This window comes from Panulirus ornatus, chromosome 66, assembly GCF_036320965.1.
Source record: "Panulirus ornatus isolate Po-2019 chromosome 66, ASM3632096v1, whole genome shotgun sequence".
Classification (NCBI taxonomy): Eukaryota; Metazoa; Arthropoda; class Malacostraca; order Decapoda; family Palinuridae; genus Panulirus; species Panulirus ornatus.
The window spans coordinates 3,517,537-3,531,674 of NC_092289.1; the positions used below are offsets into that span (position 1 = coordinate 3,517,537).

At 37.6% G+C, this 14,138-nt stretch overlaps 1 protein-coding gene across 5 annotated transcripts in view; it reads left to right on the plus strand.

Moving 5' to 3' along the window:
• The first annotated feature begins 239 nt into the window (after window positions 1-239).
• LOC139746797 (putative RNA-binding protein Luc7-like 1) overlaps window positions 240-14,138 on the plus strand; it is a 39,887-nt gene continuing 25,988 nt past the window's right edge. For 2 of the 5 annotated variants that reach the window (XM_071658352.1, XM_071658351.1), the window contains exon 1: window positions 273-429. Coding sequence is in view for 2 of the 5 variants with exons in the window: in XM_071658349.1 (XP_071514450.1) it covers window positions 369-429 (61 nt within the window). In the remaining 3 variants the exon portion in view is untranslated. Of the gene's footprint in view, window positions 430-14,138 lie in introns of all 5 variants that reach the window. The other 3 variants (XM_071658349.1, XM_071658350.1, XM_071658354.1) reach the window with 3 other exon arrangements.

Consider the following 14,138-nt stretch of genomic DNA (forward strand, 5'->3'; position numbering starts at 1 on the left):
TTGGCAACTTATGTTTGTAGAGCCAGTGTGTGTAACGTGGACATTCCTCCGTGCAGCATGGAAGAGTCTTCAAGTCATATACCAGCTTTAATATGAATCCCATACACGCATGTTTAACACAGGCATTGTTAGGAATCTTAGGGAAGTAATCTGATGTACTACGATCTTTTGAGAGAGAGGAATGTGTGGCGAGGTGCGCCATGCGAGGTTCAGGTGTCGGCGGCCGCGCAGCATTGTGGGTCGCGATCGAAGCAGCAGCAGCAGCAGCAGCTCCAGCCAAAGTGGTCGGGTGGACACACGCACGCAAGACCTCTCAATAATTTCCCTTTTTTCTACTGGTGCTCCCTCTTCGCATCTCTCTTGTCATCATGTCGGCGCATGACCAGATGCGTGCGATGCTCGACCAGTTAATGGGGACGTCCAGAAATGGTGAGTATGTTCAAGTGAATGGATGATTTGATCAAGTTGAGGGATAGAAAGTGGATCAGCGCGAAGGAGCAATTGCTCTCTCACAACAATGGCGATCGGTGTAGGAAGTAAAATTCATGTTGGTTATACGATGTAGGGAATAATTTGTTTTTATATACACCCATGACATGCAAATTAAGATGTAGTAACGTAGTTTATATAAGTATTATGTCATCAGATGTTCTGATAAGCTTCCTCGGTCTTGAGGCAGTAGGGTAGGCGCCATCACAGGTATTTTATAGGGCAAATATAGGCAGGCGGTATGTTATTTACATACATGATTTTTTAGGAATGTATATAAATGTTGTATTATGGAGTAGATTGGGAATACCTAAGGTTAATATGTTCATCGCATGACAGTTTCACAATAGGTTATGCCATGCAGGACCATTATTGTATGTAGCCAATTATTTTTGTTGACAACTTAAGTGTTTCTTGCAATGGGAAATGGAAATTATTTCCCCCAGTGAAGTTCACTTCAGTGCTGCCTCAAAAATAGCTTTGGAATGAGTGATATTTGGCAGGTGTAACTTGTGAAGATTAGAATGAGAATGATAAAACTTTTTTCTTCAGCGATAGATAACTTTGGGGTTGGCAGTGAGCTGTAGGGGTGTGTGTGTGTGTGTGGTGTTATGTAACAGTAGATGATATACTTGTAAGAACTCAACATAAGCTGTGAAACCACCAAACTTCCTCTAGCAGCCAAGTTTTACTTATGAGGTTTAAGGATGTTGTTGGCCATTTTGTGGATTTAAGGTCAGTAAACATCAAACATAGCAACAGGATGCAAGCATGTTTATTGGTTACACTAAATGACCAGCAAGTGTATGCAAACTTTTAGCAAATTACTTTTACCATGTTGGAGCTGGCTGCAGACAGATGTTTTATTGACATATTTTGACTAGTACATTGAAAGTTAATGTAAATGTCGGCTGATAACTGAGGTAAAGTGATGTTTTCATAAGTTGTGTTGGTTTCAACTAGCATGTCACCTTTTAAATTCATCAACGCCTAATTTTCTCAGAACTTCATGATTCTCCCGAGGATTGCCTTATTTTTCATCGTTAAAGAAAATGCCACAAATCACCATATACCACACTTTTTGTCCCGTTTACACTGTCACTTTAGGACAAGTATGTCCTATTCCAAAGCTATTTTTTGGGGGGCATTAAGCTGGAACTTAACTTTTTATGATCACATACATATTAGCTCACGCTGTGTTTATGTTTTTACTGGTACTTTGGTTATTGGTAAAGGATTCAAGAGAAACTGAGGACTCTTTCATTTATGTAAAATTATCCCATTTTTTGTAATATAAGTATCTGCTATTGGTGCATGCTCAACCAGTGTTGTGGACATGTTTAGCAATGCTGTAAATTATTAGGGATTAGGAGTTAGGCAGTTGTTAAGTTGACACCTCAATACACATTTTACAACATGATGTGTCTAAAATAAAAAATTCTCACAAGTACTTGTAATCCAGTAATCTGGTGAAGGAAATGAGGAAAGAGGATACAAATGTACACATATAGATTAAGGAATATTTCTTTGATGTGCTGTGGCTGTTGTTGACTTGTTTTTTTTATTCAAGGAAAAGTGTTAACATAGACCTGTCAACCAAAATAAAGAGCCGAGTTTGTTAGGTTAGGTTGGTTTGTCTGGTTTGTGTTGTAATTTTGGACTTGATGACTCGCCGTGAAAGTGTAGGTTGGCCCAGGTTCATTATTGAACATTTTTTGTTATGCTGTTGATTGTAAGTTCATTACATATTTTGTCGTTGCTTCCATTACAGTTTTGAAGTAAAGGGAGGAGCAACCTTTCTTTTATACCCATACCCTGACTTCTTTTGTTCCTGACACATTTTGGACTTCTAACATTTGAGATTATTGGGTAGTAGTTGGTAGGCAAGCAATGAGCAGGGAGATACATTATCGGTATTATCTGTCCTGGTATCAGGAGGGTTAGTGATGGCTGTGTTGTGAACTGCACTTCAGTGGTTGTAGAGTTGCACTCCTTTTATTTAGATAACTGTCATTTCTTTCTGCCCCACCACATGTGGAGTATTGGCATTCTGTCCACAAATATACATTCTTTCCTCATCATACTTAACACTTGACAATGCTTAATTCCCACAGTTCATTCTTTGTAACTAGATTTTCTTTAGGTGAGCACTGTGCACGAACCCTGCGTTTTGGCAAAATAGTAGGAACATTAGGTAGAGGTAATAGGCGGGAACATTTAGGGAGAAGTGTTTGGTATAAACATTATATAGAAGTTGTAGGTAGGAGCATTAGGTTGTAGTCAGTAGGAACATTAGGTAGGAGCCTTTGCAAACACTGTGCTAGAGTTGCCCTCTGCCAGTGGCCTATTAAGAGTGAGGCACTCGAGGCACTGGAGTTCACTGGTTATGGAGACTGTGGCCACCCCCTTGAGGGTGTTACAGTTGGGAACAGGTGTCAGAGATATAGGTGGATGGACATTTGAGAATGAAGGTACATTATCAGATTGCAGCATTTTTGCTCCTTGCTTGTGACATTTCAAGGTATTTTTATACTGGTGCATACTTTGATGGTTGTGGCAAAATAGTATCCATTTTATTACCCTTCAGCTGGCAGAATGTATTACAATTCCTGTTCAACCTGTCAGCAAACATTGTCAATCAAATGGTCAGTTTAGCTACAGTTATTCTGCTTTTGCCTGATATACTTTGTTTAGGGAATACTCTGGAGGAAGGAGGTTACGCCTCAACAGTTGCATTGCATTGATAAGAGTGGCTTACTTTGGAAATAAATGTCAGCTTGCATGGAAGAAGAGACTGCTCATGGATGCAGATCACATGGCTCTTTATACTGGGAGTGATTGCTGGGGGAGATTATAAACTTAAGCCCATGATTGTGTTTTATTCAAAATCCCAGGGCAATGAGAAGTCAGAATTGCCCTTGATTTGGCAACAGCTGTTGAATCCTTCCCTAAATCCTTACAGATCCTTGTACCCATTGTTCTGGAGAGGCTATTCATCCTGTGTCTCCAGCTTTTGAATCACATAGCCACTTTGGTAGTGGTGGCCAAAGCGATCGTACATTAAATGTGCTTTATAACTTGTCTTTTGCTCTTGCCTTTCCCATGCTTTATCCATATTTCTTGAAAATGTCTCAACAGAACTATAAGTAGTGACAATTAGACATTTCATTACAATTGTTAGTTATCTTGTTGCTGAAAGCATGTTTCTGGTGTTTAACAGGTCTGGTTCCTGAACATCTTGTTCTGTCCTTTAATGATACTCGTCATTTGATGGAACTGTACCCTCACATCCATCCCTGTCATGTGTTCTCCATCAAATCTTAATTCTAAATCATGTCCTCAGTCATCAACATTTTCTGTCATTGTTGTGAATATCAATTTGATAATTAGTTCTTGAGAGATAAGTAAAAACTCAGAAAATAGTGGCTTAAATTATAAAAGTACACATTACCCTTGCATTTATAGAGAAAATAATGAAAATTTTCTTATGCATACCTAAGGATTTAGTATGGCACCACTGGCTAGCTTACCTTTGGATGCATGCATGTTTGAACTCTGCCATTTTCTCCATGATTTTTACGGATGTATAAATAGATATAAGGTCATGAGTAAGGTAACAACCTTATGAGGAGAATTAAGTCAAAAATTTATGTGGTGTGAAATTTGCTGAGTTAGGTATATATATTAGATTTATACCATGGGTGCTTTATTCAACATGTGGCTGTTCAAATTATGCCATCCATTCTTCATGATTTTTGTAAGTATTTAGATAATTACTAGTTATAGAGATAGGTAGCAACCTAATGGAGAGAATTGTATGGAGGAAGATATGTAGAAATATCATTTGTTGAATGTCTTGCAAGGGACTAGTTTCACATGCAAAGGATATCATTTGCTATCATTCATGTGTATGACATGTAGTTGTTCAAACTATCTTCCATTCTTTGTTATTTTTCTGGGTATTTAGATCATTGTTTGTTCTCAAGTCAGATAAATTCGTACTGGACAAAACTTTATTGAAAAAAATATGTATATGCAATTTAGTGAGTGAGTGTTGGATATTTTGTCACTGGTGCTTAGCACTTACTAAGTTCAGCATTGGTTTATTTGATATAAAACTTTGAAATGTACCATCCATTTTCTCTTATGTTTGTGAATATGTAGGTACTTATTAGTAATGGCACATGGATAAGTTAACAATGAAAAGATGTATACTGGTGTTATGATATCTCTTTACCACCATTTCCTAAGTTAGGGAGAAAGCACCATGAACAGATGAAGAAAAGGCCTCATTCACTCACATCTATTCTGTAGCTGTCTTGTAATGCACTGCCACAAAAAAAAAGGCCAAACACAGATTTTTCTGTTATTTCTTGCATTTGCTTCATATGCCCTGGTTCATTTGATTTCTTGATTGGGCAAATGTACTAAATGGTCACTAGTGCATATTGGACTTGCATATATTTCTCCTACCTTCTCTATATTTTTGTGAATGTTTTTATTTTTTTTTTTATATAATTTACTGAAGAGCATGATGCAAGAAAAATTTACGAAAAATACAATTATCATTTTACTGGTTGCATGTTAAATGTTTCTTGTTGAAGATACTCAAGACTACCATTTACTTCACCTATATTTTTGTGAATATGTGGATGATTATTTGTTGAAGAATACGTGAAAAATTCCATTGATGGTATCATATAACTGGTTATATAAATGTACATACAAAGAGATTCAAACAGCAGCAGACCATTGAGGCCTTTTGAGGCTGTTTGTGATTGTAGAAGATATCAGAAACTTACAGATTAGTATAGTAAAAGTTAGAATGTATAGAGGTAATTAAAAGAATAACTTGCATATTGTCAGTGACTTATGGAGACATAAATATTAGTCATGGACTTGAAGCAAAATATTTATCAAGTGTATTCTTCGGTGCATCTATTGTTTTGCATTCACCAACTCTAATTGGCAAATCACTCCATATTTTAACTATCATTTGATAATTGGCAAATCTTTCCATATTTTAACAATCCTGTCAAAGAATGAGTCCCTCACCTCATTAAAGGTAAAACGTTTGCCCTTGAGTTTGTATACATTGCTGGAAGTGAAATCAGGCAAAACAAGTCCCAAGTAATTTGATGGATAAGATTATCAAAGCATGTGATGATTTTGAATAATTGTGTTAAAGCACCTGGGCTTTTTTTTTTTCAAAATTCATTTATTATTCTGCTCTTGTAGTATTTATTTTTCAGCCTAGTAATTGTCATGGTTGCTCACCCTTGGAGACTTTCCAGTCTGTGACCAAAATTTGAGCACAGTTTACATGATGGGGAGGAATCAGTCAGTTGTAAAATGTAAGGATGGTTTCCCAGTACTTAAATTTGAAGGCACTGCCCATGAATGCAAGAATTTTGTTTGCTCATTTCACAGCTTCTGTGCACTGTTTACTTAGTTTTAGGTCACCAGAGATTTATTGTGCCAAGTCTTTTTCATCATTTACCTTTTGCAGTTCAACATAATTCATACTGTATTTTGCCTTTCTGGTTTTGTTACTAGTATGTAAAACTGTGCTCATACCGATATCAAAATTTGTTTTGCCTGCCATCAAATGAGCCCAGTCCATCTGTATTTGTCAATTTGAAGCTTCAGGTGTTCGAGTTCATTTGCAGATTTATTTCCCACCTTTTTAATATCAACGAATTTTGATATCTTGACCATTAATCACGACTTCGTTTACGGCCAGTCAACCAATTTCGTATCCACTGAAATACAACCCCATTGGTGCCATGTGACTTAATTTTTGCCAATAGCCTTTGATGTGGAACCATACTGAAGTCTTTTTGAAAATCTAAATAGATAATGTCAACTGCTTTACTTTCATCATACATTTTGATTGTAAAGAAAAAAATCAAGCAAATTTGTTGGATGAATTGTTTCTTTAAAAACCTTGCTGAGAATCGTTTATTAAGTGGATGTCCTCTGAATAGTTTAAAGTTCTATCTTGAATAGTTCCACAAGCTCTCCAACTGTAAACATAAAGCTACTTGGATTATGACTAATTTCTGGGGAGTGACTTATTACCATATAAAAAAGGGCTGTTGGGTTTGTCTTATTTTTCACCTCATTATTCTCAGATAAGACTTATCAGGGCCTACTGTTTTATTTGTTTTCATTCCAATTAATGATAACAGTGTGTCTCCAGCTTTTATGTTAGTTTGTTGAAGAACATTCTATTTTATCAATGAAACTGGATTTAGGACATGGTTGTGTCTTTGATCGAAAATACAAAAATCGCTCTTTTTGCTGTGGCTTCATTGTCTTAAACCAAGTCAATATTTCCCTTAATTAATGGGCCTATTGACAGGATAACTAATGTCTTGCTTCTAATATATCCATTAAACTCCTTAGGGTGTCTTTTGTCATTTCCAGCAATATATGCTCCATATTGATGTTTACTTTGTCATATAACTTTTAGTTCCATTATGCAGATATACATAACATTATCATATTTAATTTTGGTCTTTTTTAAGTTTCTTTTGAGCTGCTTTCTTAAGAGGCACTTTTTCATTTGATCCTTCCATCACCTTAGCTTCATCTTAGAAATAGACCATCTTTTATGCATAGGCTCATTTGTTCCCTTTACTGATTTAAAGTATTAACTGAAGCTTTTCCAGTCTACATCCTTGTTGTTTTCTTTAACAATATCATCTGAGGTTTGCCTGTCAAGAGCAATGCAAAGGTAAAGATTTGCCTGTTTGAAATTCTCTATTTTTTTGGCTGTCATGTTAACTAGCACTAGTGTAGGGTTGAAAGCGACCTAAGAAGTAATTTGTTGATGATCTTTTATACCAAAATTTTCTCCAGCTTCATTATTAATGAGATCCTCCATTTTACTTTGAACAAAATCTAATATATTTTCATCTCGGGTAGGTTTCTTTACTAATTGGATTAGGGTGCTTTCAAGCAAACTTGGTGGAGTCCATGCCTTGAGTTACTGTAAAGGGAATTTCACCATTTCAATACTAGTGCGTAAAATCTACTATTATAGATGATTCATTATCCATTTCTGCTGTGATCAAAAAATCTTTTGTTTGGGGTCTTTGCTGGGGCCAAACAACTAATTTTACTGTTATTTTCTTAAGGTTATAATTCCTCTAAAATGGAATTATTTCTATAGCTACAACATTTTTGTACTTTGGGATTTAACTGAGGTCTAACAAAGAGCAAGACACTACTATCTACTGTGTTTACCTTATTCCTTGGAATTGAATATTTGGCAAGAAAAGCTCTATTGTTGATATCTAAGACTCGGAATTGTTAGTCCTATTATCATTTCTTTTTAACATAGCTGCCTGTGACTCTTAGATTTTATTGCATTACTCTTTGAGTGTTCACATGAAGTGTTTTAGATGAGACAGACCTATTTCGAAGGGTCTTTTACAAAGGGGAAGGGTCTTTTTTTTTTTCCAGAAAGCATGTGCAAAATCAAGGAGGAGCTTACCAAAATGTGCATCTCCCACTTCATTTAGGTTAAGCCCATCGTTCATAAATCTAACAGGCTGCATGTAGAAATACTGCCACAGGTTTCATAACTCATTTCCTTGAAAGCCAACGTTCAGTAATCTATTATTTAGACCAAATGCCTTACTAGAGGTGTTTCTGGTGCCAGTCCTGGGAAGGACTCCAGAAATCATGTTATTATTTTTATATGAGAAACTTCAAAAAAGCTTGCAATACTTCTCCAATAGCTGCTCGTATCTCTCCGTCAGGTATATTGTTAGTACTTAATGGCAGATAACATTTATTATCATTAGTGCCATCACAAACCTTGTCTTCAGTGTTGGCAGCGGTATTTACCTTGGCATCTGGGGAAAAAATTTATGGCATTAAGGATTTTTGTCACAGAATTCCTCCACCTTCAGATCATGGAGTTGCCAATGTGCCTTACTTCATTTTCATTTTCCTTATCATCCAAAGCCAGGAACAGATTTTTATGTAATTATTGGCATCAAAGGTGAACAGTTATGGGGTTTCACATCTTGTTGCTATAGTTGCAAGGGTCAGCTTTCTTTGATGAGAGAACAAGGAATACTTGGGAGTCTCAACACCCATAGTGAAGCTTTTCCTCAAGGGTCCATCTGTCTTGGAAAACCTGCAAATCAAAAGGCATCACAAGATTGTCGTATAACTGAACACTAGACCTGGTGGCACACTGAGATAATGTGTAGAAATTCTATATAACTGAAAATAAGGCTTCATGAAATTCCTGAAGAATGGCCGCTGAACTTTTGACCTTATGAGCTCTGACCAAGTTCCTTACATTTCAGGAATTCACATTTCTTCTACAGCTATGTATTTTCTCAGCTCATATTTATCATTTTCTGTTTTAGCAAGATAGCACCATTAGCAGATGAAGAAAAGGCCTCATTTGTTCACATCCATTTTCTGGGTGTTATGTTTAATGCTCCAAAAATGCAGCCCCCTATCCACTTCCATGCCCCACAGGCCTTTCTGTGGTTCCCCCAGCATGTCACCCTGTAAACCACACTGCTTCCATTGTCTATCCTGTGCACATCTTTCACCCCCTCTGCATGTCGTAGGCTCAAACCAATCAAAATATATGTTGTTACATCCTTCTATCTCTGGTTAGGTCTCGCCCTTCTCCTTATTTGCCTCTGGGATTTCTCTTTTTCAACCTCCCATCCCTCACTCTCCCGAAATGTCTGGACCATTTCAAAACTCTCTCATCTATACCTCTCCCTTGGCCTTTTAGTATGTATTTGATAAAATTGCCTCACATCACATAGTCTTCAAACGATTCTTTTCCATCACATCTACACTTCTTTGCACAGTTTCGTGTACAGCCCATGCCTCGTGTCCATACTGCTATGTTGGGATTACTGAACCTTCAAATATAACAGATGATGACTTTTCTTTCCATACACTCCTCAGTGTTCCCAGAACCTTTGCCTCTTCAACCATCCGATAACTCACTTTTGTTTCCATGATTCCATTTACTGCCATAGTTACTCACAGATATCTACAACACTCCACTTTGAAATTTTCTCCATTCAAACAGATCCTAACTAACTAGTCCCTCTGTCAAGCTGAACCTGATATTTTTGCTTTTGTTCACATCTACTCTCAACTTCCCCCTTTTCACACACACACATGCATAGTCACCAGCTTTTGTAGATTCTCATTGTAATCTACTAGTGCTCTGTCAACAAATAGCAACTGACTGACTCCTTAAACCCTCTCATTCACACACACACACACACACACACACACACACACACACACACACACACACACACATATTTTTGAAGGTATCTAGTCCCAACAATATTATATGGATGCAAGGCATGGGCTGCAGATGAGGATATGTTAAGGGGGTTGGATGTGTTGGAAATGAAATGTATGAGAACATTATGTATTGAGGTGGTTTGATCAACTAGTTAATAAAAGGGTAAGAGAGAGGTGCATTTATAAGAAGTGTGCAGTTGAGAGAGTTGTAAAAGATGTGGTGAAATGTTTTGGACATTTGAAGAGGATGAGTGAGAAAGGTTAACAAGAAGATATATGTGTCAAGTGGAGGGAGCAAAGGAGGAGGAGGAGACCATGTTGGAGATGTAAAGATAGAGTGAAAAAGATTTTGAATGCTTGTGACTTGGACATGCAGGGGATGAAAAGGTGTGCACATGATAGAATGAATTGGAACGATATGGTTTACAGGGTTCGATGTACTGGCAATAGACTGAACCAGGACTTGTCAGTCAGCTGGGGTAAACCTTTGAAAGGATGTGTAGCTTGGTTGTGGATCCAGAGCTGTAGTTTCAGTGCATTACGTATGACAACTAGAGAATGGAAGTGAGGGAATGTGGCCTTTTTTCCTCAATTCCAGATGCTGCCTCACTAATGTGAGAAATGGCAATCAAGGATGAAAGAAAAAGCTCCCACTAATGAAGTTGGCACAAAGGGAGTGCGCACAGCCATAAAGGACAAACATGAATTAACACCATGTCAGTTGTGTATTCACCACCACCAAGTACTGTATTGGTTTCCCTTTCCTCTATATCCACACCTTGAAATGACCAGGAACTGAATTAGCAAGATTCTGAAGCCACTTAGAATACACCTTTGCCCAAATTTCAGGAATGGCTGTCTCTGGCTTAGTTAGCAATGAAATCTCCCTCTTACATAATTTGATTTTCGTAAGTGCACATAAGTTCTCTGTTGGACTCGGATCTTGTGAATCCCTTGGCCAGTCACTGAAAAGTTCCTTCTGCATAGTCCTTAAGCCAGTGAGTGACTAGTTTGGCAGTGAGGCAGGGAGCCCCACCCGGCATGAACGCCTGGGCCTGGCACTTTCAAAAAGAATCTGGAAGATGGTTATGCGGTAGCTCATGGTTCCTACATATATAGTTTTGTTCATTGGCAACACTACAAGGCCCCCAATGCCGTAACTGAATTACTTCCATACAAAAAACAAGAAGGGAACTATACAGCCTGATCGCCTGTACACATGCTCACCACAGCCACCTGTCTCAGAAAAGGTGGACTCATCACTCCACAAGACAATTGTAAACTTAGCTGTATCCCACAAGACGTATTTCTCACAAAATTGGCCCTTTTCTTCTGGTGCTTACAGGTTACAAGCAGTTTGGGACACAGCCGGCAGGTCCTCATGTAAGCAGCACTGCACTGTCCTTATTGAAACACCACTGAGCAGGCTAGGGTTTTTCAATTCTTTTGCACTTAATTGTGGATCTGGATCCTCTTGATATTTAAGTGTGACATAGACTCCATTGGTAAACCAATGGAGCCTTAGCTATGTCTCATCCGTGTATATCAGCTGACTGTTCTAAGTCTTCTATTTCATTCTTGTATCTTCCCGGACTATATGATCATTACACGAAAGTGCACTTGGGAACTTAACGTGCTTCATTTTCCTTGTGATTATCAGCAGGCACTAGAAAGAATACTTCCCATGTATTCCTTGCTTGTCGTAGAAGGCAGCCAAGGGGAGGGAGCAGGGGACTGGAAATCCTGCCCTCCAGTTTTTAATTTTCCAAAAGAAGGAACTGAGAAGGGGTCCAAGACAGGATTTTTCCCTCTTCGGCTCAGTCCTCTGTTTTTAATGCTACCTAGTTAATGATAGAAATGGCGAATATGTATGAGAATTTTTTTTTTTTTTTTTTTTTTCTCACTGTCTCCCGCGTTTGCGAGGTAGCGAAAGGAAACAGACAAAAGAAATGGCCCAACCCACCCCCATACACATGTATATACATACGTCCACACACGCAAATATACATACCTACACAGCTTTCCATGCTTTACCCCAGACGCTTCACATGCCTTGATTCAATCCACTGACAGCACGTCAACCCCGGTATACCACATCGCTCCAATTCACTCTATTCCTTGCCCTCCTTTCACCCTCCTGCATGTTCAGGCCCCGATCACACAAAATCTTTTTCACTCCATCTTTCCACCTCCTATTTGGTCTCCCTCTTCTCCTCGTTCCCTCCACCTCCGACACATATATCCTCTTGGTCAATATTTCCTCACTCATTCTCTCTATGTGACCAAACCATTTCAAAACACCCTCTTCTGCTCTCTCAACCACGCTCTTTTTATTTCCACACATCTCTCTTACCCTTACGTTACTTACTCGATCAAACCACCTCACACCACACATTGTCCTCAAACATCTCATTTCCAGCACATCCATCCTCCTGCGCACAACTCTATCCATAGTCCACGCCTCGCAACCATACAACATTGTTGGAACTACTATTCCTTCAAACATACCCATTTTTGCTTTCCGAGATAATGTTCTCGACTTCCACACATTCTTCAAGGCTCCCAGAATTTTCGCCCCCTCCCCCACCCTATGATCCACTTCCGCTTCCATGGTTCCATCCGCTGCCAGATCCACTCCCAGATATCTAAAACACTTTACTTCCTCCAGTTTTTCTCCATTCAAACTTACCTCCCAATTGACTTGACCCTCAACCCTACTGTACCTAATAACCTTGCTCTTATTCACATTTACTCTTAACTTTCTTCTTTCACACACTTTGCCAAACTCAGTCACTAGCTTCTGTAGTTTCTCACATGAATCAGCCACCAGTGCTGTATTATCAGCGAACAACAACTGACTCACTTCCCAATATATATATATATATATATATATATATATATATATATATATATATGTGTGTGTGTGTGTGTGTGTGTATATATATATATATATATATATATATATATATATATATATATATATGTGTGTGTGTGTGTATATATATATATATATATATATATATATATATATATATATATATATATATATATATTCCCATACATATTCACCATTTCCTGTGTTAGCTAGTTTGTGTTAAGAACAGAGGACTGAGTCTCAGAGGAAATATGTATACCTACACATTGGGCCATTCTTCGTCTGTTTCCTTGATGACCCGGAAACAGCGACTAAGTACACTAATGATAGAAAATATCCACATGTTTATATCACGTAAGACCTGTGCCATTTCCAATTTCAGTAATTTAGATTCTACATCTTTAAAACAAATTTTTAAAGATTGAAAATCTAAGCAGCCTCTTTATGAATTGACTTATATTTGGTAAAAAGAAGACTAGACTGTTGAAATGGCTACCCATATGTGTCGTATCTATCCACACATGGTTTACAGAACATTATGATTCATACTTTGACTCCCAGTCCCTGCTAACCCTCTGTGTAGTGCACTGGTTCCTACCATTTTGACTTATCTGAAGTGTTTAGAAATTTTTTAATGGTCTCAATAATTTTGGAGTTGTATTATGGTATGGCAGTATTGTCATCATTAGCTTTTAAGTGTTTAATTTTCAGCAACAGATTATTTTGAAACTTAAGGGCAATTAGACTTGTAACAAATTACAGGTTGAGTCCTGATTTGGGGTTTTGGCCCATACAACTTTTGAAAGTATAGGCCAAGAATTGTCTGTTTTCAATATGATTTGAAGTTATGTAGTGTCTTGACCTATTGAGTAGTTGTGAATGGTGATGTTTATTCTTTGCTCAAGCTAATCATGATAAATGGGCTAATTCATAGTTGTGCACAAAAATAAGTTGTAGTAAGTCATGTGATTTGTATTTGATCATGGAAGTGAATGTCGATACTTTAACATCAAAAGCCCTAGAACCATTTTTTCAGTCACATAAAGCATTGTGTTGTGTTCATATAATTTCAGTGACAAGCAAATTAATGTCTTCTCTCATTTAGTGAGTCTAGGGTGAGCACTTGTTTGTGTTGACCTTCTGCAGCTGTCATGCTTCCAAAGTTGGAGTTATTCTTCAATTGAAATACATTGAGAATCTTAGAGTGACAGAAAAAGATAAGACCAATGTTATCTGAGCAGGCAGAATGAAATGTACATTAAACTTGCAAAACAAACAAGTGTAACTGAAAAATTGCTGAAAGTTGCATTTCGTTTGTCTAACTTCCAGATGAATACATGTAATAAACTTTTTTTTGTTTATTTTAGAATGGAGTTGCTCTTGATAAAACCAACTTCCTGAAAATTAGTGGTAGCATCTGTGAATTGTGTTGTAGTAGTAAACATAATGACTTGCTCTATCAAGAAAT